The 24276-nt window shown below is 37.8% G+C and overlaps 1 protein-coding gene across 2 annotated transcripts in view; it reads right to left on the bottom strand.

Moving 5' to 3' along the window:
* plcb1 (phospholipase C beta 1) overlaps positions 1-24276 on the bottom strand; it is a 650154-nt gene that overhangs the window by 29421 nt on the left and 596457 nt on the right. The window contains exon 32 of one of the 2 annotated variants that reach the window (XM_062969114.1): positions 4064-4129. The exons of the other annotated variant lie outside the window; for it this stretch is intronic. Within the exon in view, the coding sequence (XP_062825184.1) occupies positions 4088-4129 (42 nt within the window). The 3' untranslated portion in view covers positions 4064-4087. The remainder of the gene's footprint in view (positions 1-4063; positions 4130-24276) is intronic. 2 annotated transcript variants of the gene reach the window in all.

The raw sequence follows: 24276 nt of genomic DNA, 5'->3' as shown, positions 1-24276 counted from the left end.
CCTAATGTAGAACTCATAGCATTTCCTACAATTGTCTCTGCAGCCAAATCTTCCCCTTTCTTCTCTTTTCTAGTCAACTCACTCTTAGCTTATAGTGTAGTAACTGCACTGACCACCTAATCATATGAATGGCTCAGGTATTCCTTTAGAGAATTTTGACAGTTTTATGTCCAGGTTAAAACAAGGGATGATTTTAATGGGGTGCATGAGAACTTCTGCACATTACCAAAAATGGCTCTTATCTGTGTATATTTGGTCTGCTGAATATAGACATGCAACAACTTCATGAAACCAAACTTTCTTTCAGAAACATGACATTCAATTTATAAAGCCACTAAGAAGTTTTACAACTGAGAAACGTGACCATCAAATTTTGGCTTAGTCAGTAGTCTCTGATAGGAGGTTTCTCCAGAGTGTGGAATATTATCAGAGAGTGGAAACATGACACCCTCCTCAAATGCAGAATATGTACTCCTATTATGGAGAGAGATGTCATTTTTTCTCTCTCTGACAAGTAATGGCAAATAAGGAGTCTCTAGGAGTATATTGCTAACAGATGAGTAGTCACAGAGAAACTATTCAATAATTATATTTGCCAAATCCAGGGAATAATGGGGAAAGGGAGGAACATCTTTCAAAATGATTCAGAACATTGATTTATTCTACTTTTGAGCATGTCGTGCTTGTTAGCATGCACATTCCCTTGTCATACACAGAAAGGTTAATTTACATTTTCATGCAAGAGCAGTGTTGCAAAAAGGTGGCATTCCACTGATGTCACTATTCTCTAAAGGGTACACAGCAGCTGAAAGATACTTCTTTTCTTTTTTTGCTAATTCTGAAGTGCTGGACTATGAAGCAAAGTTAATGTGCTGATTTAATTTCAAAACAACATAATCACCATTATGACTGCCACTACCATCATCATCATTATCAAAGACAAAAGAGCTGTCATGAGAATTTGTCCTATAAGACATTTCAAATAATTCTTTATAACTGTTATACACTTTTCACATAAATATCTCAAAAAGTCTTTATTCATGTGCTTTTCTTGTTCGTAATTTACCTTACCCTCAGAGATTTCCCATTTGTTTATCTATTTCCTTCTTTTAGTTGTCCAAAATATTTTATTATGGTTGAAATTCTATACAGGTTCAGCTGGGAGTGTAACTGAACTTACCCAGACTGTAAACCTTGCATTAATTTTTACAGGACAATTGAGCATTTTGCAGAAATCATATTGGGTTTTTTTTTAAACAAAAATAAAAAATGCGTAAGTCTTCTCTTTCCCAGATGTCAACTACTTTAAGCAGGGAAGAGACTGTAATGAAGAAGAAAATAATTTAGTTTGCATTTTCTGATAGAGGACACAAAATGACTTAAATTTGGTATGTGCATTTTTATTGATTTTGCAAAGCATGAGGATGAACGGATCTAATTTTATGTTTGAAATGTATCTTTTGTAATTCATAATGTATTTTAATAGTTTTAACTGTTTTAACTGTTAACTGTTTTATGTGCTGTTTTATATTGGTTTGTATGGGCATCTAATTGTTGCCACTGTTGTAAGCCGTCCTGAGTCCCTTCGGGTGAGAAGGGTGGGATATACATGTGAGAAATAAATAAATAAATAAATAAGCAATGTGCCATGCATAAAATACATATAAAGAGTAACAGTTTGCATACATATGTCTGTATGTGTATGTAATATGACTAATTTTGAATAAAGTTGAATACATGCTCACAAACAAAAAATAAGTTCCAAAGATTTATTATATTGGGTTATTATGCGTGAAGAAATGCATATATTAAGGAAATCATGTATGCATTATCTTAGAAAAATGCACGTGAAAATGTATACAAAATGAGAAAAAACAAAGTTCAAATAGGAAAAAATGGAAATTTCATAACACCAATATAGAAAGGTTCCTCCATCACTAATGATGAAATAATTTGATCTTCATTCTACACTAAATGCTGCTGTTAAGTTTCTTGGAGACTTTAAAAAATGAAATAGTGGAATGGAAATGTTTCAGTAATATTTACTATAGCCATTTTCTGATTTAATGACTCAATATTTGGCAATATTTCATGTCCTTGAATTCTTTCAGTTTTTGTGACTAGTGTATACTCTGTTCTCATGTTGAGGAAACAGTGTGAATGCTCAATCTTGAAGCCTTAATGTTGTTCTTAGTTTTAGGATTATCTTTTCTTCCTTCTGTCTTTTTTCTTTGGTATCACCCATTGACTCCAGGAGTAAACCGTGTTGAACTCAATTGAACATATTTATGAATTGATATGCACAGGCAGTCCCTGGGTGAGAGACAAGATAGGTTCTGTAGGTTGGTTCTTAAGCTGAATTTGTATATAAGTTGGAACAAGTACATATTTTAAGTGTAACTCCAGCCAAATAGTTTGGTTCTTTAAAAAAGTTTTGGATAGCATAGGGAAGATTGAACATTTCTGTGGAGTTTCTTTTGCTGTCTGTGCCCCTGTTCAGAAGATTTCACCCCAGTTTTTGTCCCTGTGATAATTCAATTTTGAAAAGTTTGGCTTTTTGTAGAAACAAAAATTAACCTTGCCTGCTTTGACTGGGGGCAAACCATTGAAGCCTCCATGAAGAGACCAAAATTAATGTAGTGACTGGTGTTTTACACCAGTCTCGGCAGGAGGGCTGAAGGTTAAGCAGCTGACCCCTCCCTCCTGCTTCAGTTCTTCATCCAGCGACCCAACATTATGAGTGAATACTGGTCACCTTAGCGGGTCGGGTAAGAATTTTTCTTCTAAACGGAGGAGATTTTTTGTCTACCCCATATTGTGAAGGAAGGAGTTTGTTTGGGTGGCATTACTAATTAAGTTTCCAGTGGCAGGAACTGGGGAAGAACATTATTGGTGTTCACCTTGGCACACTCTACATGAGGGTGAAGGGGGATACCTGGAATGGCCTTGACAAGTTTTGGGGCTTGGGGGCATCTTGGGATTTTTGCCTTTGGAGCTGGACCGGGAGGTTTCTATTTTCTCTTACAGAGGTTTGGGGCTCGGGAGGGAGTGCCCCTGAAATGGCCTTCCAGTAATGACCATCCAGGCCGGATTGGATGGGGTCAGGACTGCCCTTGGGGACAGGTGGTTTCCCAGAGGTGGGCAAGGAGGTAGTCTTTGTGTGACACCTGGACTCGATCATGACCTATTTCTTTGTTGCTCCATCCAGGTTAGTTTTTACTGCTCCTGACTGCAGTTTAAACAAGTCAATAAATGGCCCTTTGTTCCATATTTTGTCTGGTCTCTTATTTCACTGTGTTACTTCAAGTGATAAGGCTTCAGTGGAGGCACGTTTTCTTATAAAACCCTTATGGAAATGAAATTCCCTTACAAGAGTTAAGTTTCCTCTCATTTCCTACTGTCTTGTTTGTAACTAGGTGTTGTATGTAAGTTAGACATTTGTAACTCGGGGACTGCTTGTATAGGATTTGCTATCAGATTTGTCCAGCAGGATCCCTCATGAAATATTCATTCAATCATTTTGAAAATGTTAATATGCACTTGACATGAGCTCACAATTTGCAGTTCAGCATTTTAGGTAAATGCTGGACAAGGGATTGTAATGATGCAGTCAATGGCAGCATTTTCATAGCAAAATGACAGCTATCATTATCCTATTATAAATGTGATCTGTAAATTCAGAGTGATGGCTATTTCAGCAGCTGAAAAGACACAGTATAAAACTGAGTAATATTTCTGAGCAATTCTACATATACTTCACAGCCCTCTTGATTAGTAGTAATATCATTTATACAGCTCAATGCTTCAAAGGGAGAATTAATGGAAGAGTTGAAATTTGCAGGCAATGGGAGTTGCAATACAGGTTTCTCAATTGGAAAATGATTAAATAGTGATAATATTCACTTAATTATCAAGAGAGATCTTCAGTGACTAAAGCATGCAAAGGTATGTTGGAATGGGAGGGTTGGATGAATCAATGACTGTTATGTTAGGGTTCCTATAAATATGGATAAAATGAGAGGTATTAGTTTTACTAGAGAAGAAAGGCAAATGTTTCACTCACTTTCACTAGTCTCATACTCCATTTCTACTTCTGTTTTTCCTCCTCTACTTCTGGTTCTTCTATGCTCTTTAAAACAAAACCAAGGATCGTTTCAATTTTAGGTGAATAGCAATTACTCTAGACTAGAATATGACATTTTTATTCACAAAAGCCAGTAACATCTCCCCCCTCCATCATTCCACCCTTTTATTCCCCCAATTCATGCAACTTAATAACACTACTTCATCTGCTCTCTGGTTGGCACATGGATCAGGCAATGAAACCTCTCTGCCCCTTCTAACTGATCCAAACAGAACAGTGTTTTTTTCCACATTATAAACATATATATCAACGAAGATGCAATCATTTTTTTGGGAACAAAGATATTGCCTTTAGAGCAGAAGATAAATCCATCCATCATTTGAGTTGCTAAAGCAAAGGTTGCCCCCTGCCCCTTTTATGGCTAAAGTCAAGGACAACTAAGTAAGGAAATAATACTTCTCCAGGAATAGCCAAAGGATATTAATAGCTAAAATCCCATTCTTGGCAGTACTTTGAGTAAAAACATGATAGAAAACTGGCAGAAGGCTACGTTTTAACAAATATTTTGGCAACCTTGATACAAATTTCACAGTGACACAAAATACCGGAAGTATCAGAATGGAAATACTAATTGACTAGACCAATTGTACGCCGCCCTGAGTCCCTCCGGGTGAGAAGGGCGGGATAGAAATATTTGAAATAAATAAATAAAAATAAACAATATGAATACATTGCTTAACATGTGCTATTTTTTGTGAGGGAAAACCCTAAAATGTAGCTTAGTAACAAAACTGACAAAGACAACTTACATTACAATGTATATATATTTTTTCTAACTGGAAAGATTTGATTTTTGTATTGCCCAAATGCACAATAATTTAGCTGTATCACACTTTCAAGCTGAAGCAATTTGAAATAAGGAGATTGCGAGTGCCATTTACACAGTTTTCTGGCAATATGTCCCAACAAGCAGAATGGAGTTTATGAGTGAGTAGACAACTAAATAAAGAACTAACGAGATGTGGATTCATATTCTCAACACATTTATAAATTGTAAGATAATCCATGTAGAAAATTACACATAAGTATCAATGGTGTTCCCCTGAAAACACATCAGACATGATTTGGGGGAAAAACTGAGTACACTACAAGATTAACTGTTCACACTAGCAGAATGTTCTGTGACACAAAATGAATTTGCAAGGTTTAATGTCAGTAAGCAAGGCTGCATAGTTTAGAAGTCTACCCATTTTTGCATGCAGGGAAATGTTAAAATGTCTGCTTCACAGCATCCCAAAGTCACCAAAGTCTCAAATTGAAGAACAGACACTCAATTCAAAGACATTTGATCTGTTACTGCATATATTTGAAGGGTAGAAAGAGGAGCACCTAACAAAAAACTTCACTCCTTTGTTAAATTTTGCAATATTATAATATATGATTCTCTTAGCTTTCAAGTTAGGAAAACTAATCAAAGAAATTGTCTAGCTTTTTTTTTACAAGGGGTGGGATTTTCTATGGAAGCTCAAGAAAAACAATTCTCAACTCAGTTCTTTTGAGCTGGAGGTTTCCTTACATTCTGTGAATATGAATTTCTACGTGTATGTTATCAAAGCAGAACATCAATATCTGAAAGTCAGTAAGCAGACCAGCAATAAACAAAGAAACAAAATACCAAGACAGAAACAAAAATCAAAATGAAACAGCAGAACTTGAGAAAATTAGTTTTTTGGAATGCAACTTCCACTATGATGAGCAAATTGGCTGAAGAATTCTGGAAAATGCAATAAAAATATTTCTAGCCTTAGGAATACAGTGATGCAAATCTTCAGAGACATACATTTTATAAAAGGGCCAATATTGTTGTTATACATCTCCGTGACATTTCTGACTTATGACAACCCACACATAACCATATCACAGAGGGGTTTTTTTGCCAAGATTGTTCAGAAGAGGTTTGCCTTGGCCTTTCTCTAGGGCTGAAACAACATTACTTTCTTGGGGTCACATTTTGTGGCCGAAGATTTGAACACTAATCTCCCAGTCCTATGCTCAAAGAACTACACCATGCTGGCTCTTGTGACTTACAAAATTTTAACATAATTTCTCCCTGGAATTTGTTTGATCTCCAGAGCATCACTGATGTTTTTACCAAGTTGCTAATTTTGTGTTTTCCTTTCAATGTCTAAACTCTGTTTAGATCACTGAACATAGTCTATGTATTGTTTTCAAATAATGTATTTCCCCTTCATGCAGATGATAAGGCGAGCTCTGAAATCCTAAAATAAACTACAGCATATTTGAAGCAATGTAAAATAACTAAAAATAAAGCAAGCTATAGAACATACAATTTCATATTAACTAAAGAGGATATATGACTTGTTCCTGGCTCTTTTCCTCAGAGAGCAATTTACATGAACATATGTGAATGGTTTTACTACACACAGTTTCATAATATTCATAACATAATTAGCCAAGAGATATTACCCCTCTTCTGGATTCAGCACGGGATGAATCAATAGGCCAGTAATGCTGCCTGTGTGGTTTCATATTGCACAGATCCTTATATTATATTAGTAAAAGGCAAAATAGAACAAGCATACTTATACCACTATGAGAAAAATCTGTTTTATAAAATAGGCATAAAAAACTCTAAAACATCAAGAAAGTCTAATTTTTATTCTACTTCTAGACATAAGCAAATGTTCCAAATGAGATTCACAGTATTTATAACCAAACTGTGTCATCTTCTGACTCCTTGGTAACATCATCCATTGACTAAATGTCAATTTGAATCTTCATGGGTTCTGGGGTTCAATGTCCAATATGTTATTAAACTTCTCAATGCAAAATGCAAGGCTTATGATGGAAGTAAAAGTGAACTGCTTGTTTTCCCCCCTAAATATCTTTTCTTGAAAAATCAAGCCAACATAGTCAGGAGGGGAGGAAATCCCAAGTGCAGCACAAATAGTTAAACAGAATGAGCAAATCCTTTTTCCTGCTGAAAACTTTGAATGGCAATCAGTGGGACATTAGTTATAGTGAGAGACCAGCACCCCTATCTGTTACCTGATAAGTCAATGTTCACATCAGCTAGAGCAGTCATTTTAAATGTGGATAAATACTTAAAATATTATCACTGACTTTGTTCAGAGGAATTATGAAAATAAACAGTAACACAATAAGAGTAAAAATATTAGTGTGCAGTCTACCTGAATGAATGGATTTCAATGCATTATCACCTGTAATATTGATTAGCTTTTCTAAGCAACAGGGAGACCAAAATGGATATCTCAAATTAATGAGGTATTTTAAATGAGTGCTAGCTGTGCTCAATGGGATAAAACATTTTGGACAGCTCTCAAAATCTAACTATCCTTCTTTCCAGTATCATCAACTGTCACATAAATTCACTGCCACCTCCCCCCACCAATTTCTAAGTCTCTGATTCTCCCACCCTAATGTTCCAAATTTCAGCCTAAAGTCAATTATTAGTCCTCATTGGAGTAGACCCATTCAATTAAGCAGAATTTGTTAAGACCACATTTACATTACATTACACTGATTCCACAGGTCTATTTCAGCTAGGATTAGCAATTGTATTTCACAGAATAATAGAATTGGAACAAAACACAAGGGCCATCTGCTCCAATTGTCTACCATGCACAGATCCACAATCAAAGCATCCTTAAGAGGGGTTATTGATCTCTGTTTAAAAATCTTCAAGGAATAAGTCTCCACCACACTCCAAGGCAAAGTATTTATCAAAAAGCTCTTACTGTCAGAATGTTCTCTCTAATGTTTAAGTGGAATCTCCTTAGATCTTCACTACTTTTGTCCTAAATCCTCACCAGTTTTCCTTCCTCATTTGATCAGCATTATCCAGTGGAATATTTTAAATCCTTCTAATCATCTCAATTACTTTTTTCTTCCATCCTTACAGAATGCGATCTAATCCCTTTGCCCACCCTGTCCTCTCTTAGCCCACTCTTTCCAGGTATTAAAGGTAACCCTATTCCAGTTACAATTTTTACTTATGGCAAAATGTTCTTCAAGTTTTATTTTCTTGAATTCTTGAGAATTACAATCCACTTATAAGCAAAAAAGAAATCAGAAATCTCTCTCTAAGACTTCATATTCTTGTTACCAAGCTCACCAGGAAAAAAAATGTAAATTTATGTGTCCATAGAACTTGGAAATCAAAGCTGTGGGTTTCTTCCAGCTTCATTGAAAATACATATTTCTAAATGCAGGTAGCTTCTTACAGATGGCTCTTCATGATCCAGTCCTGTCACCAAGGTCACCTCTGCAGTATTCCATTTGCATCCAGCTGACATTGATTCATGCTGCCAGATGGCTAAAGATGAAGTACAATTGCTCAATACAATGTCTGACCCACTTAGGCTCCAAACAATCTGCTGCTTAATACTGGGTAAAAGCATGGCATTTTTAATTAAACATGCAACTTGCTTTCATAGAGCAGGTACATATTCCACTGAGAATAAATATGCGCTCTAGCAAGGCAAACAAGAGAATCGAAACATTATTGTTCTTCTCATTACTATTATTATTATTATTATTATTATTATTATTATTATTATCATCAGTATCATTGTTGCTGCTGCTGCTGCTGCTGCTGCTGCTGTTACTATTATTCAATAAGAATGCACAGGAAATAACATTTCCCTACTGAGTTTTAAGAACAGAATCATCAAGCAATTACAAGAACTGGCTTGCAAAAGAATCACAAGCCAGCCACTCACCAACACATTCTTACCTGGCCTGCTATTTTGGCCCCTTCCACACAGCTGTATAAAATTCACATTGAACTGGATTATACGGCAGTATGGACTCAAATAATCCAGTTCAAAGCAGATACTGTGGATTATTTACCTTGACATTCTGGTTTATATGGCTGTGTGGAAGGGCCCATGGAGAAGCAAAAGGAAAAGTGAGACAAATTGCAGCTTTCAAGCCAATCTATATGGTCATAAACACTGAGTAGCACTGAACTCCAGCTATAACAAAGAATGCGGCATAAAACTGACAACTAAAATAATATCAAATAATATATATAAAATTTCGATAGATGTTGCACAGGTATAAACAAAGCAAGGCAAATAACTATAAGTTCAATCCCATCTGCTCTCTCTTTTGGGGTTATTCTATTATTCTGTGTATCACCTATGTATACAGTTTACCGTAATTATTTCAATACTCATTTTAATATGGGAAATTTGCATCTATGTTTTCAATTTCCAAAGTAAACTAATGAGTTAGGCTATAGATAACAGTACCACTTCAAAAAAGGAACACTGCATGACCAGAAGAATTTATATTTGGCAGATAAATTTATATTTGGCACAATGCACTGGTGATCTGTAAATGATATGAAACATCTAAATATGTTTAGAGAAGGGTGATCAAACACTTGCTTTGCATAAAAGGGTTTATGGGTTCAATTCTTAACATTGGGAATGGGATCAATGTCTGAAGCCAAACGTCACTAGTCAGAGTAGAGAATACTAGGCTCAGTCTTGCCTACAGAAACCCACTGAAATGAATAGTTATGTATTTGCTAGACATAACTAATGGACACATCATTGGCATCTATGAACTTATACTACCTAGAACAGTGGTTCTCAACTTGTGGGTCCCCAGCACAATCATTGGACACAGTCCATTGGGTAGGATGTTTTCACTCAGTGTAAGGTAGCAGACTGTATATATTCACTCTGACATCAAACAAGCCAAACACTATCCATGAATGGGAGTCTAAAAAGATCATGATAAACCCACTGTTTTTTCTGCCTACTTGAATTGGCATTGTCATGTCCCCACAAATAGGCTGTGTTCAGCTAGCTGCTCACATGGATACTTCCTGGAGAGTTTTGTTCATTTGATTGCCTGAAGATTAATTGTAATGGTCTTAGCAAAACACATTATCTTCTATCATCCTGAAACAAATCAGAAAGCAGTCTTATACTTAGGAAAGGGAAATTATTCCCCAATCATAACACTGGATTCATGCAGAAAGCTGATTTTGTGCCAATGTTGCGACTTATGGAAACATCCATCATTTTGATTTACAGCACTCTCAATTTTTGCTGGATTCTGCTTTTCAGTAGTGTTCAATATGCTCTAATGGGGAAAAGTGTGTTTATTTTGATTAACAGGAGATGAAGGAAGGAGGAGTGCAATTCTTGTTACTGCTTCAGACAAAATGTCAGTGAAGAACAGAAAAAAACATGATTGAAGAGTAACTCATCAGTGAAGGGAATGAAAAAAACATAAAAATGTTTTGTTTGTATATGCTACAGTCACTAATTTGCTCAGCAATTAATTACCATTGTCAAAAAAAATACAGTGCCACTCAACATTAGCAGACTTGTTTTTCAAAAAGTGAGCTGCAGGCAGTAAGATACTCCTTGAAAACACAGGGCACAAGGGGAAGTAAGAATGAGTCATTTTTCTAAGATATGTTTTGGCTGATGTTTCTGGAAGTATAAAATTTGCTCTTACAGAGCAAAGCTCCCACTGGAACCACACCCGCACACCAGTATTTGCTAAGAGCAGATATTATTCCACAGGGCATCACACTATGGAATACATCCTTCACAATGACAACTGGAAGCCTTGAAACTTTAAGAATTTGATCTTCAAGTAGGTTGAAGCTGAGCAACCACAGGACTTGGGGCCCTTCCACGCAGACATATAACTCAAAATATTAAGACAGAAAATCCCACAATATCTGCTTTGAACTGGTTTATCTGAGTCCACGCTGCCATATATTCCAGTTCAAAGCAGATAATGTGGGATTTTATTTTGCTGTGTGGAAGAAACCTTAGTAGTAAAGCCAAAACATTGAATTTTTGTTTCATCAAATTATTCCCTAAATTATTCCTCAAATTATTCCCTATAATACATATGAATAAAGGTATTATTATTGACACAACGACATTGTATGACACAGCAAACAAGAGAGATATGCTGGATTTCGTTTCACAAAACCACAAGTCAAACACTTCCCAAGTGTCTAGGACTGTGTGATGTATTTTCGGATGATGTGTGCAGATCCCAATAAGGTGGCTTTTTGCAGTTGGCAGGTCATAATTTTGTCAACGTCTATTGTTTCCAAATGCTGGCTGAGATCTTTTGGCACAGCACCCAATGTGCCCATCACCACCGGGACCACCTGCACTGGTTTCTGCCAGAGTCTTTGAAGTTCAATCTTGAGGTCCTGATAGCGGCTGAGTTTTTCCTGTTGTTTTTCGTCAATGCAACTGTCACCTGGTATGGCGACATCAATGAACCAAACCTTTTTCTTTTCCACAACTGTGATGTCTGTGCCTCTGTTTGTAGTCTGTCTGTGAGATTTTCTTACAGCAGCTGAGGATATGATCAATGGTTTCGTCAGCTTTCTTGCACAGTCTGCATTTTGGGTTATCAGCTGATTTTTCGATCTTGGCCTTAATTGCCTTTTTTTCTGATGGCTTGCTCCTGGGCTGCAAGGACCAGGCCTTCTGTCTCCTTCTTCAGTGTCCCATTCGTGAGCCATAGCCAGGTCTTCTCCTTGTCAGCTTTTCCTTCAATTTTGTCAAGGAACTTTCCATGCAATGTTTTGTTGTGCCAGCTGTCAGCTCTAGTTTGTAGTGCGGTTTTGTTGTACTGGTTTTTTGTCTGCTGTGCTTTGAGGAGTTTCTGATTTTTGACTTCAACCAAAGCAGGTTCTTCACTTTGCTTTACATATTCTGCCAGGGCATGTTCTTCTTCTTTGACTGCTTGTTTTACTTGCAAGAGTCCTCTGCCACCAGATCTTCTAGGCAGATATAGCTGTCAACATCACTCCGAGGGTGCAGTGAATGATGAACGGTCATGAGTTTTCATGTTTTTCTGTCCAAATTGTCCAGGTCCACCTGTGTCCAGTTTATGATGCCAGCAGTATATCTTATGATAGGTATGGCCCAGGTGTTTATGGTCTTGATGGTGTTGCCTCCATTGAGCTTGCTTTTGAGAATTTTTCTGACCCTTTGTGTGTATTCTTTGCTGACCACAGTTTTCACATGTTCATGCTTGATGTTGTGCAGCTGTAATATGCCCAGATATTTATAGGCCTCTGGCTGGTGACACTTTATTGTTTGGCCATTAGGCATATTTATGCCCTCACTTTCAATGATTTTTCCCATCTTCAATGCCACTGTCGAACATTTGTCCAAACCAAACTCCATGCTGATATCAGTGCTATAAATTCAGACAGTGTTAGCCAGAGACTGGATTTCAGTTTGTGTTTTCCCATACAGCTTCAGGTCATCCATGTACATCAGATGCGAAATTTTGTGAGATTTCATAGATGTTTGATAGCCGAGATTTGTTTTTTGTAAGATTGTTGACAGAGGGATCATGGCAACAATGAAAAGCAGAGGGGACAGTGAGTCTCCCTGGAAAATTCTTCTTCTGATGTTGACAAGTCCAAAGCTTTCATTTCCAACAAACAGTTCAGTTTTCCAGTGCTCCATCATGTTTTCAATAAAGGTGCCAACGTTCTTACAAATCCCGATGGCATCCAGGCACTTGATGATCCAGCTGTGTGGGAGTGAGTCAAAGGCCTTTTTGTAGTCAATCCACATCATATGAAGATTAGCTTTTCGGCTTTTACAGTTCTCCAGAATCATTTTGTCAATTAATAATTGGTCTTTTGTGCCCCTGCTTTTCCGTTTGTTGCCTTTCTGTTCATCTGGCAATATTTTTTCTTCTTCAAGATAGTCTTGAATTCTGTCAGCTATGATGCCAGTCAGTAGTTTAAACATACTGGGCAGACAAGTTATTGGCTGTAGTTTCCTGGTGCTGCTCCTTTTGCTGGATCGTTTTGTATCAGGTATGTTCTTCCAGTTGTTAGCTATTCACCAATACTTCCTTTCTGCAGCATCTCATCAAATTGTTGGGCCATTTTTCCATATAAACTAATCAGATATTTGAGCCGAAATCCATGAAGTTGATCACTACCAGGCGATGTCCAGTTCTTGACTTTTTGCACTCGTTTGCTGATCATTTCAGTTATTATTTCCATCTTTTCCATTTTGTTATGTGAGAATTTTCCTTCAAACTCCTTTATCCACCCAGCGTTTTTGTTGTAGTTCTTATTATTTTCCCAAAGCTCTTTCCAGAACTTCGTTGTTGCAGTTTTCTCTGGCTTTATGGTTACTGTGTCTGTTGTTTGATTCAGACTCTGGTAGAACCGTCTTTGGTCTGATTGAAACAGTTGATTTTGTCTGTACTGGACGATTCTGGCTTCATATATTTCAATTTTTCTGGCTGTTGCTGTACTTGTGCATTACAAATCTCTTCCTTAGGTCACAACAGGGGTGCTGAAAAAAGGTTGGTAACTCAAAGGATTTTAGATATTGAAGCGCAGAAAGACAGCAAATCTATTAAACACAGGCTCCTTGAAGTGATTAGGTCATTTTAAACAAAACTTACAGTGGGTGCTTTACTTTAAAGTTAATATGCCAAGACACCTAAAATTACTTTTATAAAGGTCAAATTTAAACAAATGGAATCAATGGAGAGACATGGTAGATTTAATCAGATCCCACTTGAAGAAAGACTGTATCTGCGGTGTCCCTGATGTTGAAAATTTGAACCATATATTACACTAGCTGTGCCCGGCCACGCGTTGCTGTGGCGAAGTATGGTGGTATGGGAAATAAAGTATTGAGGAATAGGTGGTAGTTAAGGTAAAAGGTAAAGGTTTTCCCTGACATTAAGTGCAGTCGTGTCTGAGTCTAGGGATTGGTGCTCATCTCCATTTCTAAGCCGAAGAGCCGGCGTTGTCCGTAGACTCCTCTAAGGCATGGAGTGGCTGCAATTGGATAAAAACAAATTAGATAATCTGTGGAAGAGGCCTAAGAGAGGCCTAAGTCTGCCTGTCCCCTCGGCTGAGTTGGTTGCTAGGAGACCAAGTGGGCAGAGATTAGCCCTGTAACTGGCAGCAATTGGATAAAAACAATTATTCCTTTCCCTCTAATTAGGAGTTTATTTTTCTTTTCTTTTTGTTGTATCAACCTAGAGGCATGGATGATGGGTTGTGTTGTCAAATTTCGAAGTTGGGGGGCCTTTAGTTTTGTTGTTTTGTGAGTCGCCGTGATGCCATCACTCATTTATATATATAGATAATTGCTGTCTGTACCAAAAAGATAAGAAACAACACTTATGGCCTTTTACTTGGAATAATTCAGCCAAAATTAAATTTTTACTAGCTGATTCTAGCTCCTTCTTAAAATCAAAAGTTTCTCTTTATCTTTATAAAGCATCTAAAAGGAGATTAGAGAATATTGATCAGATTGGTATATAGTGTAAGGGGGACAAGGTCACCTAATAGCTATACTTAGGATTAAGGTATATTTGGCTACCAATTGGCCTCTTCCACCTTTTCCTTTTATAAATGTATATTAATATTAATATTTTATTTGGACTAGATGTATACTGTTTGTTTTCTTTACATTGTGTATTTTGATAAGGCCAGTTAGCTGACCAATAAAAAGTGTTTCGCGTCTTGAAGATATAGCCTGCTCCTTGCCAACTGCCTTGGATTTTGAATTAATTCTGACCTCGTGTCTACTTTTGAGTTTTGCAGTATTTTTGCAATACTGTTGTCTTAAACAGTGATTCCCACTTGGCTGTAAAAACATTCCTGTTTCCTTACTCAAGAAGGAACTCAACCCTCTGTCCTCACTCTGATTGCTTATTTGATTTGGAGCTCTTAGATCCTGTTCATTTCCCCCTCAAATTTGTTTTCCTTGTTCTTGGGCCAAGCTCATCCCACCTCCAGAACAGCAGCTAAAGCCTGACCTGCTATTTCAGAGAAGTCTATATAGAGCTCTGTGTAATTAATTTCTTGAATTACAACTTCTAGAATATCTTTGCTGAGCATGATACCTGAGAGATTGTGCCTCTCCAAGCCCCCAAATGCTCACCCCACCCACCCATCCTGCACATTCCCAACTCCCAATCAGTCCCACTAAATAAAAATAATCAAGAAAATAAAGGAAAATTTAAAAGATTCGAGAGAGGCCAAGCCAGAAGCCAAGCCAAAAATACACTGAAGATGCAACTGTGATGTCAAATGGGGGAGGGGGAGCCGTGATCAGCTGTCATGTGGTCCTGTTATGGATGGGAAAACATGACAGCTGGGCCTCTGCTGTAATGGCCACCAGAGCAGGTCCAAGGTAATTTTCAAGTATAGGCGAACAGAAATTTTGGTGCCCCCCCAAAAAAACCAATCACTGAAAAATAAAAGCGTTGGATAAGCGAAAATGTTGGATAATAAGGAGGGATTAAGGAAAAGCCTAAATAAAGAACAACACTCAGGGGACATCCAGACAGGAAGCAATCAGGGACAGCTAACACCTCTCAAAAAAAGATTCTCCCAGGCAAGAGGAAGCCAGGCCTTGAAGCCACAGGGCCATTAAATGCTAATCAAGGTGATTAATTACAACATCCACACCTGCCTCCCAACAGACAAGAGCTCTTTCTCCCACTCTGGACATTATTCCACAGACAAATAAACCCCACTTGCTTTGCTTTCAACAGATGGCAGCGGGCTCCAGAAGGCCCGCCCAGCCCACCGGAAGGGCCAACACAGGCTCCAGAGTGCCCAACACAAGCTCCAGAAGGCTCGCCCAGCCCACCGGAAAGGTCGATGCGGGTTCCGGAGTGCCCGACATGGGCTCCAGAAGGCCCAGTGCGGGCTCTGGAAGGCCCGCCCAGCCCACTGGAAAGGCTGATGCGGGCTCCGGAGTGCCCGACGCGAGCTCCAGAAGGCCTGTCCAGCCCACCGGAAGGGCCGACGCGGGCTCTGGAGTGCCTTCCGGAGCCTGCGTCGGGCACTCTGGCTAAAATGCTGAGAGGATTCGGGCGGCCCAAAGAAAGCCCAAAGAAGGCCCGCAAGGCCCAAAGAAGGCCCCCAAGGCCCAAAGAAGGAGGCGGGGAGTGGCGCCATCCTCCCGGGGGCCTCATTGCACCCCCCGGAATGATTGTGCCACAAGCGACCGCTTAAATAGCCTCGCAGGTGGACTGCCTCTGATGGCCACCCATTAGAGCTGAAGAAGCCGATTTGGCTGAAGTAAAACGGCTAAACTGGATTTGTGCACAAGTCTAATAAAAGCATTCATATACAATTTAAAATATACAAAAATGCAAAGATTAAAATAGAATTAAACACAAGCAGTATTTAAAAAGTTACAGTTAAAACCCATCAAAACAGTTAAGAACTACAGTTTCCCCCAACTAGATCTTAAACACTCTCATCTTTAAAAGCTTGTCTGGAAAAAAAAAGGTTTTATCCTGCTGCCTGAAGGGCAGCAGGGAGGAGGCCATTCTCGCTTCCCTGGGCAGAGAGTTCCAGAGGGGAGAAGCAGCTACTGAGAAGGACAGCCCTGTCTCTCATTCCCACCAACCATGTGTGAGATATGATGGACCAAGAGAAGGACCTCTCCTGAAGATCTCGGATCCTGGGCAGGTTTGTACAAGGGGATGCAGTTGACCAAACAGCCTGGACCTGAACTGTTTAGGACTTTAAAGATAATAACTAGCACTTTGAATTGTGCCCGGTAAGAGACTGGCACATTTCAAAGTGCTGATGTTGACATTGATATCACTGGTTAGTTATGATGCATCTAATGCTGAGAACAGAATATTCATAGTCAGAATTGTGAAAATCATGACTGAGGAAACAGTTGATGGGGAAAAGATTAAGGGACCTCCTCTGTTGTGATCAGACTTAGCACTTCCATGCTGGCATTAAAATAACTGGTAGAAGACCTAGACAAGTGTTCTAGACAAGTGTTCAGCATGTGATCTAGTTGACTTGAACAGGCGTTAATGTGTAAACACACAAGTTAAGCACAACTTAAAAAGTCACTGAAAATGGTTCATACATTCCATTCCATTCCACCATCTAAGCAGGAAAACTGTTGTTTTTTTTTGCCATATAAAGTGGCTATAAATTCAAAGAAGTGTTATCCAGCATCATGATGTCTGAATATAATTTATAATGCTCCTTGTGAGCAACCTTCTAGTTTTGTTTACATGACAGACAACATGTTAGTCCAAACAGCATCTGCTACTCCTAATTGTAATAAAACATGATCCATCTGTTGCATTCATTTTCCTTTAGGTTGTTTTTTTGTAAAAATTACAAAAATCCTTGTGTTTATTTAGAAAGAGCAACAATTGTCAATTTCAGAGGAAACAACTGAACAAGCAAACATACTGGTGGAACTCTGTTCTATGGGAATAAAACAAATACAGGATTGTGGCTGAACCAATTTAGTTTATATGTTTCATAGCTATGCAAAGTACAGCCTTTAAGAAGATCATGTCAACTTCTGGGGGGGGGGGAGGGGGGATATTTCTGGTCCAAGATAGGCAGCCCTTTTCAACAGCATTTTAATGTATAATTATCCTAGAAGCTCCTGGGATTGCTATTTGCCATTATGACCAGCTAAGGTAAGTGAAAGGGACAAATGACATCTAAGCATACAAACATTATCCACCTCAATCGAGTTGGTCTCAAAAACATTACATATTTCAGCAATATTTACTTTGATCCTGCTGTTTTGCAGTGAATGCCTTACCTTTTGTTTGAAAACAAGAAATCACAAAAATCAACAAATACAAGCAACTGGATAAAAACAATGTAAAACAAACAGTAGATATGACAAGAATTACAACAGAAGCTGGCAGTAACAGCAGGAATCAAAATCGCACACTGAAAGTATGTCAAAATAACTTCAGTGACTTCTAAAAAGGATTGAGATGATGGGCATGATTGATGGATCTCTATCAGGCCAAATTATTCTAAAACTGTAGCATTACTACCAGAAAGTCTGTCTTTCACATTCAGCCTATAATTAGTGGTATAATATTAAGATCAAGGATTTGGGGCATGGTCCTTATTGGATTTCTTTCAGATCAGGCGGTGAAGTCCACTACAGGACTGTAAAAGTGCAACCAGTATTTTGCATTGAGTCTGGAAGGAAGCAGGCCATCAATCAAAGCATATTTTGACTTTGTAGATCAAATAAGCCCCCCAAAGCAGCTAATATAAGTACATTTCAGTAGTCTAAAAGTTGTAGTCCCTCTGCCAATGGAGGGTGGTGGCTTTGATGCCAGTAGGATTTTATTTACTGTACTTCATCGTATACCTTGATGAATCCTCTCAGCATTTTAGCCAGAATATATTTTGGGAATAGGGTTAAGCACCTTTACAATAGAATGGATTTACCAGCATTATCACATTGCGGTTTCTAGCTTTCAAATTGATTATTTTATTTTATTTGCACACCACCTTTTTCCGGGAGTAGAAGATAAGGCAACTCATTAAAAATAGTTCTATTTTTCTGTTGTCCTTTATATGAGCAAAAGTATGAAACTTTTCAAATGCACTCTGATGTTTTCTCACTCTCAGACGGAGACTATTACCTCTTCAATAAGGTTGAACATTGTGAAAGCCACCCACTGCATGACTATCAGCCTCCTCCCACCAGACTCAAGTCAAGGAAGGGCTTCAGGAGAACCACCACTCCTCTTGATGTTCCTCCAGCAGCAGCAAGGGTGTCTCTCTGGGCAGCTAAACCTGGCAATTCTAACTGGATGGCCCCCCATGAGGGTCTTCCTCCAGGGGCAAACCAGGAATGGGCAACTTGGAAGTCCCTGAACAGACTCAAAAGTGGAGTGGGCAGATCAAAAGACAACTTGGCAAGGTGGCACTACCTGGAGGAATCCTCCACCTTGTGTGACTGTGGAGCTGAACAAACAACTCAGCACATGTATGCTTGCCCACAATGCCCTGCCTCATGTACAATATCCCGCAAAATGAATACAAAAAAAGAAATAAGAGAATGCACAAAAAGTATAGACTTTATACAAAAGAGACAAAACTTCAATTCCTGAGTATACTAAAGCTATCAAATATTAAAAGAACTGGAGATGGCAAACTCTTCCAGTACAAGATTTTGGGCATTTTCTTTCCACACATTGCTTGCCTCCATCTTCATATTCCTTCTTGGAGATCCCTTGAAAAATACAATTTTGTGGATGGTCAAGGAGGGATTATTTTGTGCATGGTGGCCTACTTAAAATGTGTGCACATGGAGTACGGCATTCAAAGTACTCTCAGGCTTGCAAGTACAAATCTAATTCCCCAAAGGAAGTATGAATGCAATCAAGGGAGAGTCAGTCTGCATGTTGTCTCCGTGGTGGAGACACAATGACTCCTTCCCTAGAAAAGGTATTGACTGGGGAAATTGTTTTTGTCCCCCATTGAGAAAGCCCCATGAAGCCTTGCATTGTCAAGAGAGTAATCAGTAAGTCTCCAGAATAAAAAGATGATTTGAAATTGCCTCCAGAGAAAGCTGAGAGGAAAGCAGAGTTAATACATTTAAAAAGAAGAATGTATCCAATTGTCTATTGTATGTTATCAGATTTAGAGAAGATACTTGTCACTGCTGAGTTCATTTAGTGCAGTAGCAAAAACCCTTTCCTCTGCAAAGTAGCTCATGTTGCTGATGGATTTATGATCTTAACAAAATATGAAAGACAAATGAAAAAAATTATACACTGCTGTATGGCTAGGCATATTGAATTTTATGAGGAAGTTAGTTTAATGTAGTCATGATGTATAGCACAAGTAAGGAAAACCTGACAGAAGCTCTAAGAAATGTCTCCCCCTCCCAAGAAACAGCAGGGAGTTCATTATACACAACTAATATTTTCATATTACTTGACTAAAGGCTGATTAAGAAAGCCTGGATAATGTTACTTCAAATGGCAATTTACTTTCCATATGTGTAATCTGAGGTGCTACTTCTATCTTTTAACAAGGGAAGTTTGGACGATGGGAATTTAATTTACCCAATGAAAGCATTAGTTTAAAGTAATAATTGACTAGCATCTGATTTTATATGCATTGAAACATCTTTGTCCCACTCCGATTCCAAAGCTGTCCCTCTTTTCCTCTTCCTAATTCCTTTTACACTTTCTTTGCCTTCATCTATCCTATATCTATTTGGCCAAGGTTGTCTTAACCTGGATTAGAAATCCCTTGGGTCCTGCCTCAATGCTATTCCTCCCCATCTCTGCTCTGTTTCTTCTTCCTTTCCACACTTTCTTGCTGTCTCTTTTTTAATACTTCAGTGCTCCTTCAGATTTTTCCTTACTGACTTTCCATACCATAGTTATCAAGCACCAAGAGTTTCTTTTTCTTTTTTGTTATTTTCAGGTTGCCATATTCGAATGCAACAAACCAAGGCAGACATATTTGCGTATTGTACAAGTTTTCTTATTATGTAAATCATATGGCGGATTATGAGGGAAGAGAAAACCTCACTAGCAGAAAGATGAGCTTGTTTTAATTCTTTGTATGCAACGCAGGATCATATTACTCGTGACATCCCATGACTTTTAATTACATCAAAAACAAAACAAATCAAAACAAAACATATAACTTCAGCATTTTCAGAGCTGAAGATATTTCACAGGCATAGCTTGATGAGGAATGAGAATGACTAATAGGGATTAAAGCATTAAAAGTATGATTTTAAAGAATTGTAACACAAGTTAACCAATACACCTGCCAGAGCAAGGAAAGTTATCAAACTTAGACACATGTGGCATGTGGTGGTGAAGAAACAAATGAATAATATTATTTAAAAGAGTTGCAAGCAACCATTTCAAAGCTTTAAAGGATTTCTTAGACTGAGAGATCAGCAACATGCTAAAGGCACACAGAAAACAATAGCCATTTCAGAAAAGGGAGTGTTTCCAGGTCCTGAGAGCTATAGGGCACAAGATTCAACCATCCATGGAAGATTTGCAAAAATATTCTGAAGTAAGGAAGGTAATACCCACAGCTATACAGCTTTCATGAACTCACAGCTATACAGCTTTACATTTATGTAAACGCACCTAAATGTAGTTTCACTGTTTTCAAAAGAGGAATAATTATACTAACTTGATCTGTGCAGTGAGCATTGCTGATTCACATACTCAGAAAGCATTTCTAATATCTCAGTGATAATGCTACATAATAGAAATGACAAAATATACCTCCAATGTGACTTTCATTTGAAAAAATGAACCTCGAAACAGGTTGTGTATTATCATGTACAAAACACTTCCTACCATAATGCAAAGGCACTGTCTCTTTAATATGTCAATTAATAACATATGCTTGAATTGCTTTTGCAGTCACATATGAGGATGGGCACTTATCTCTCCCACTCCTCATACAGAGAAATTACGAAATACAATTACAATTACTCATCACTTCTCTCCACCCACAAAAGTGAAGAGAGGGAGTTTTATCTTAACATATGCTTGAATTGCTCATGCAGCTGCATATGAGGATGGACACTTTAATAGCAACACTACTTGGTATAGATTCAGGTAGTTTATCTGTGGCAGAGACAGATGGCCCACTCTACAATTTTAAATCTCCACTGTCCAAAATTTGATGATAATCAAAATGTGACTTCCATTATTTGCAGTAGCAAAACAAGCACGGAACATGGTAAATTCTTGTTTTGCCTAAGGATGTAAATTTTGGGGAGAAAGAATGAATAATTTTTAAACAATACAAGAAATCCTTGAGAGGCCTGCATTTTTAAATGATTATTTATAGTTTTGATTTTTTTAAAAACCCTTCTACATGGGAGTTTCACTTAGAAAATATATTTTAAGCCAAAATAATGTTTTTGCTCAGAAAGCTAGATCTTTCACATAGGGATATTCTGTGCAAACAGTGATATTTTCTGTGCAGAATTGCACATATGTTTCTTTCTAGTAGAATACATTTTGAGCTGTGATGTTTCCCAGATATTCAGGATTGAACACATCAAAATTTCCCTACACTCTAGAAATACCTCTTCTGCATGGAATTCAAAATTTACAAACACAATTATTTACAAATATTCATTCCATCTCCAGTTTTGCATCACACCTCACCTCCTATGAAGATTAAAGAGTGGCTTTTAAAATAAAAATTAAAAAATCTGGGTGTATTTATTTATTTAGTACATACATCTTCCTGCTGGATTGTCCAATGTCCTGTATATTTTCCAAGACCAAATTTCCATAAATACACTGTTGCCAGAAGTGCAGACCGGGAGGTCTTTTGCGTGCAAATATTGTGAAGTGCTTTTTTGGTACCTACCAATTTTATGCAACATATTGATTTGGAAGTAGTGGCTAATATTCTGTGCAGGAGGTAAAATATCACGGAAGTTTTGTACATAAAACACTGTTTACAAAATACACACAACAGTTTAACATTTCATACATAATCCATTATTTTTGCACTATCTTCTTCCAAAAGCCCTAAATATCTGAAAAATCACAAGGATCTCACCTCTCAGTGCTAATATCAACTTCAGATGGGATAACACAAAATGAAGGATTCGTCAAAGAGAGTGAATGAATGAATAAAGTATGCTAATCTGCTTGCAGTCACTTTATTGCTTGCCGATTCTACTCATTGATACTAACAGACAAATGTCTTAGGGCCCTTTCATACAGCCATGTAACCCAGAATATCAAGGCAGAAAATCCCACATCTGCTTTGAACTGGTTATGAGTCCACACTGCCATATATTCCAGTTCAAAGCAGATAATGTGGGATTTTATTCAGCTGTGTGTAAGGGGCCTTATCCTCCCTTTTCTATCAGTTATTCTGTTGTGCACCTGCATAGGTTTGCTGTATTTTTGTTACAGATAATTCATATTATAATGATAATTCATAAGCTTCTGCCATAATTCTTTAGAAAATACAGAAACAAAGCAAATGCCACTACAGTCACTAAAGCATATGCCACAAAAAGCAAGGAGACAGTCTCCTGAAATCTGTGATATGCCAACTATGTACAGATGTGAGCTCCCAAAGTTAAATTATCAGCCACCAAGGGGTTCTCAAGGATTTCATTTTTTGTAAAGTTGCAAAGACCCAAGTAAATTAATCACTATCTTGACAGAAGAGCCCTCAGATGACTGAAAAGAGTTTTGACAGGATTCTGAGCTTAAGTAGAAGATGCTCTATAATGTATTTTTGCAGGACCCCATTAAAGAGGAAAAAAGAAAAGAAACCACAGCAGTGAGATGTGGTAAGTGACCTGTGAATCAACACAATGCGGGAGCAGAGTCCAGAGGTAAGGGAACACCCAGTTAACAAACATTCACACATTATCACATACTTTTATGAACATTGTTAATCTGAAAGTTTGTCTATATGTTAAAGATATTTCTTTCTTGGTCTTGAGTGTCTTGGGCTTCATAAAAGACTATATGGTCAGTAGACAAGTGTTCTATGAGTCCAACAACATCTGGGGATATTAAGAACCACTACGCTGAGGTCTCTACATGGAAACATTGCCTGTAGGAAACAGGCTCACTATATAATTAGTTTACTCATCATCAGACCAAATAGCTACCACTGTTACCTTCAGTAGAAAGGCAAATGTGAGCTCTTAATTTTCTTTCTGAATGTTTTGTATCATCCAGACATCTCAATTAGGGTGGGGAAAATGTGGTTTGTAGCCATCAAAAGGCCCAGGATGGATTTTGAGCCCAATGATCATTCTCGTTTAGGCCCTAAAACCATGCAGTTATATCTCTGTTGGCAGTCATTCTCTTTTTGAATATAGATAGGTAATCAAAATGAACATTAAGTAGACATGCTTATAATAATATTCAGCTTTGCATGAACTCAAATAAAACGATTCCTGTTTTATAGCACGATGAGGTATCAATAGAAATATGTTTCAGTTATTCTTCATCCATAAAATAATGGGGGTATGTTTGACATTCATAATTGTGCTCTCTTTTCAAAACTCTCGATGTAGGTTCTGAAGTTGACTGTTAATTTTATCATTTTCAGAGCATTTTGTCAAACAATTCACAAAGCTATTGTCATCTTACCTCTGGGAAACTCGAAGTCTTACCTTCAAGAGTCAATGCTCATTTTAAGGTGACATGTAATGAGTTGAGAGAATTCAGAACTATAACATTTGTAACTGGAAGCAGAGACCTCCATCTCATTCATATAAACTCTTCATATAGAAAGCAAGTGCTTCAGAGAGAAAGGCTTAACAACTGTGTCCCATATATACCAGTTATCACATGAAAAAATAAATTGGCAGATC

This window comes from Anolis carolinensis, chromosome 1 (genome assembly GCF_035594765.1).
Source record: "Anolis carolinensis isolate JA03-04 chromosome 1, rAnoCar3.1.pri, whole genome shotgun sequence".
Lineage (NCBI taxonomy): Eukaryota > Metazoa > Chordata > Lepidosauria > Squamata > Dactyloidae > Anolis > Anolis carolinensis.
The sequence above is the reverse complement of the archived record's forward strand: the minus strand, read 5'-3'. Positions and strand labels throughout refer to the sequence as shown.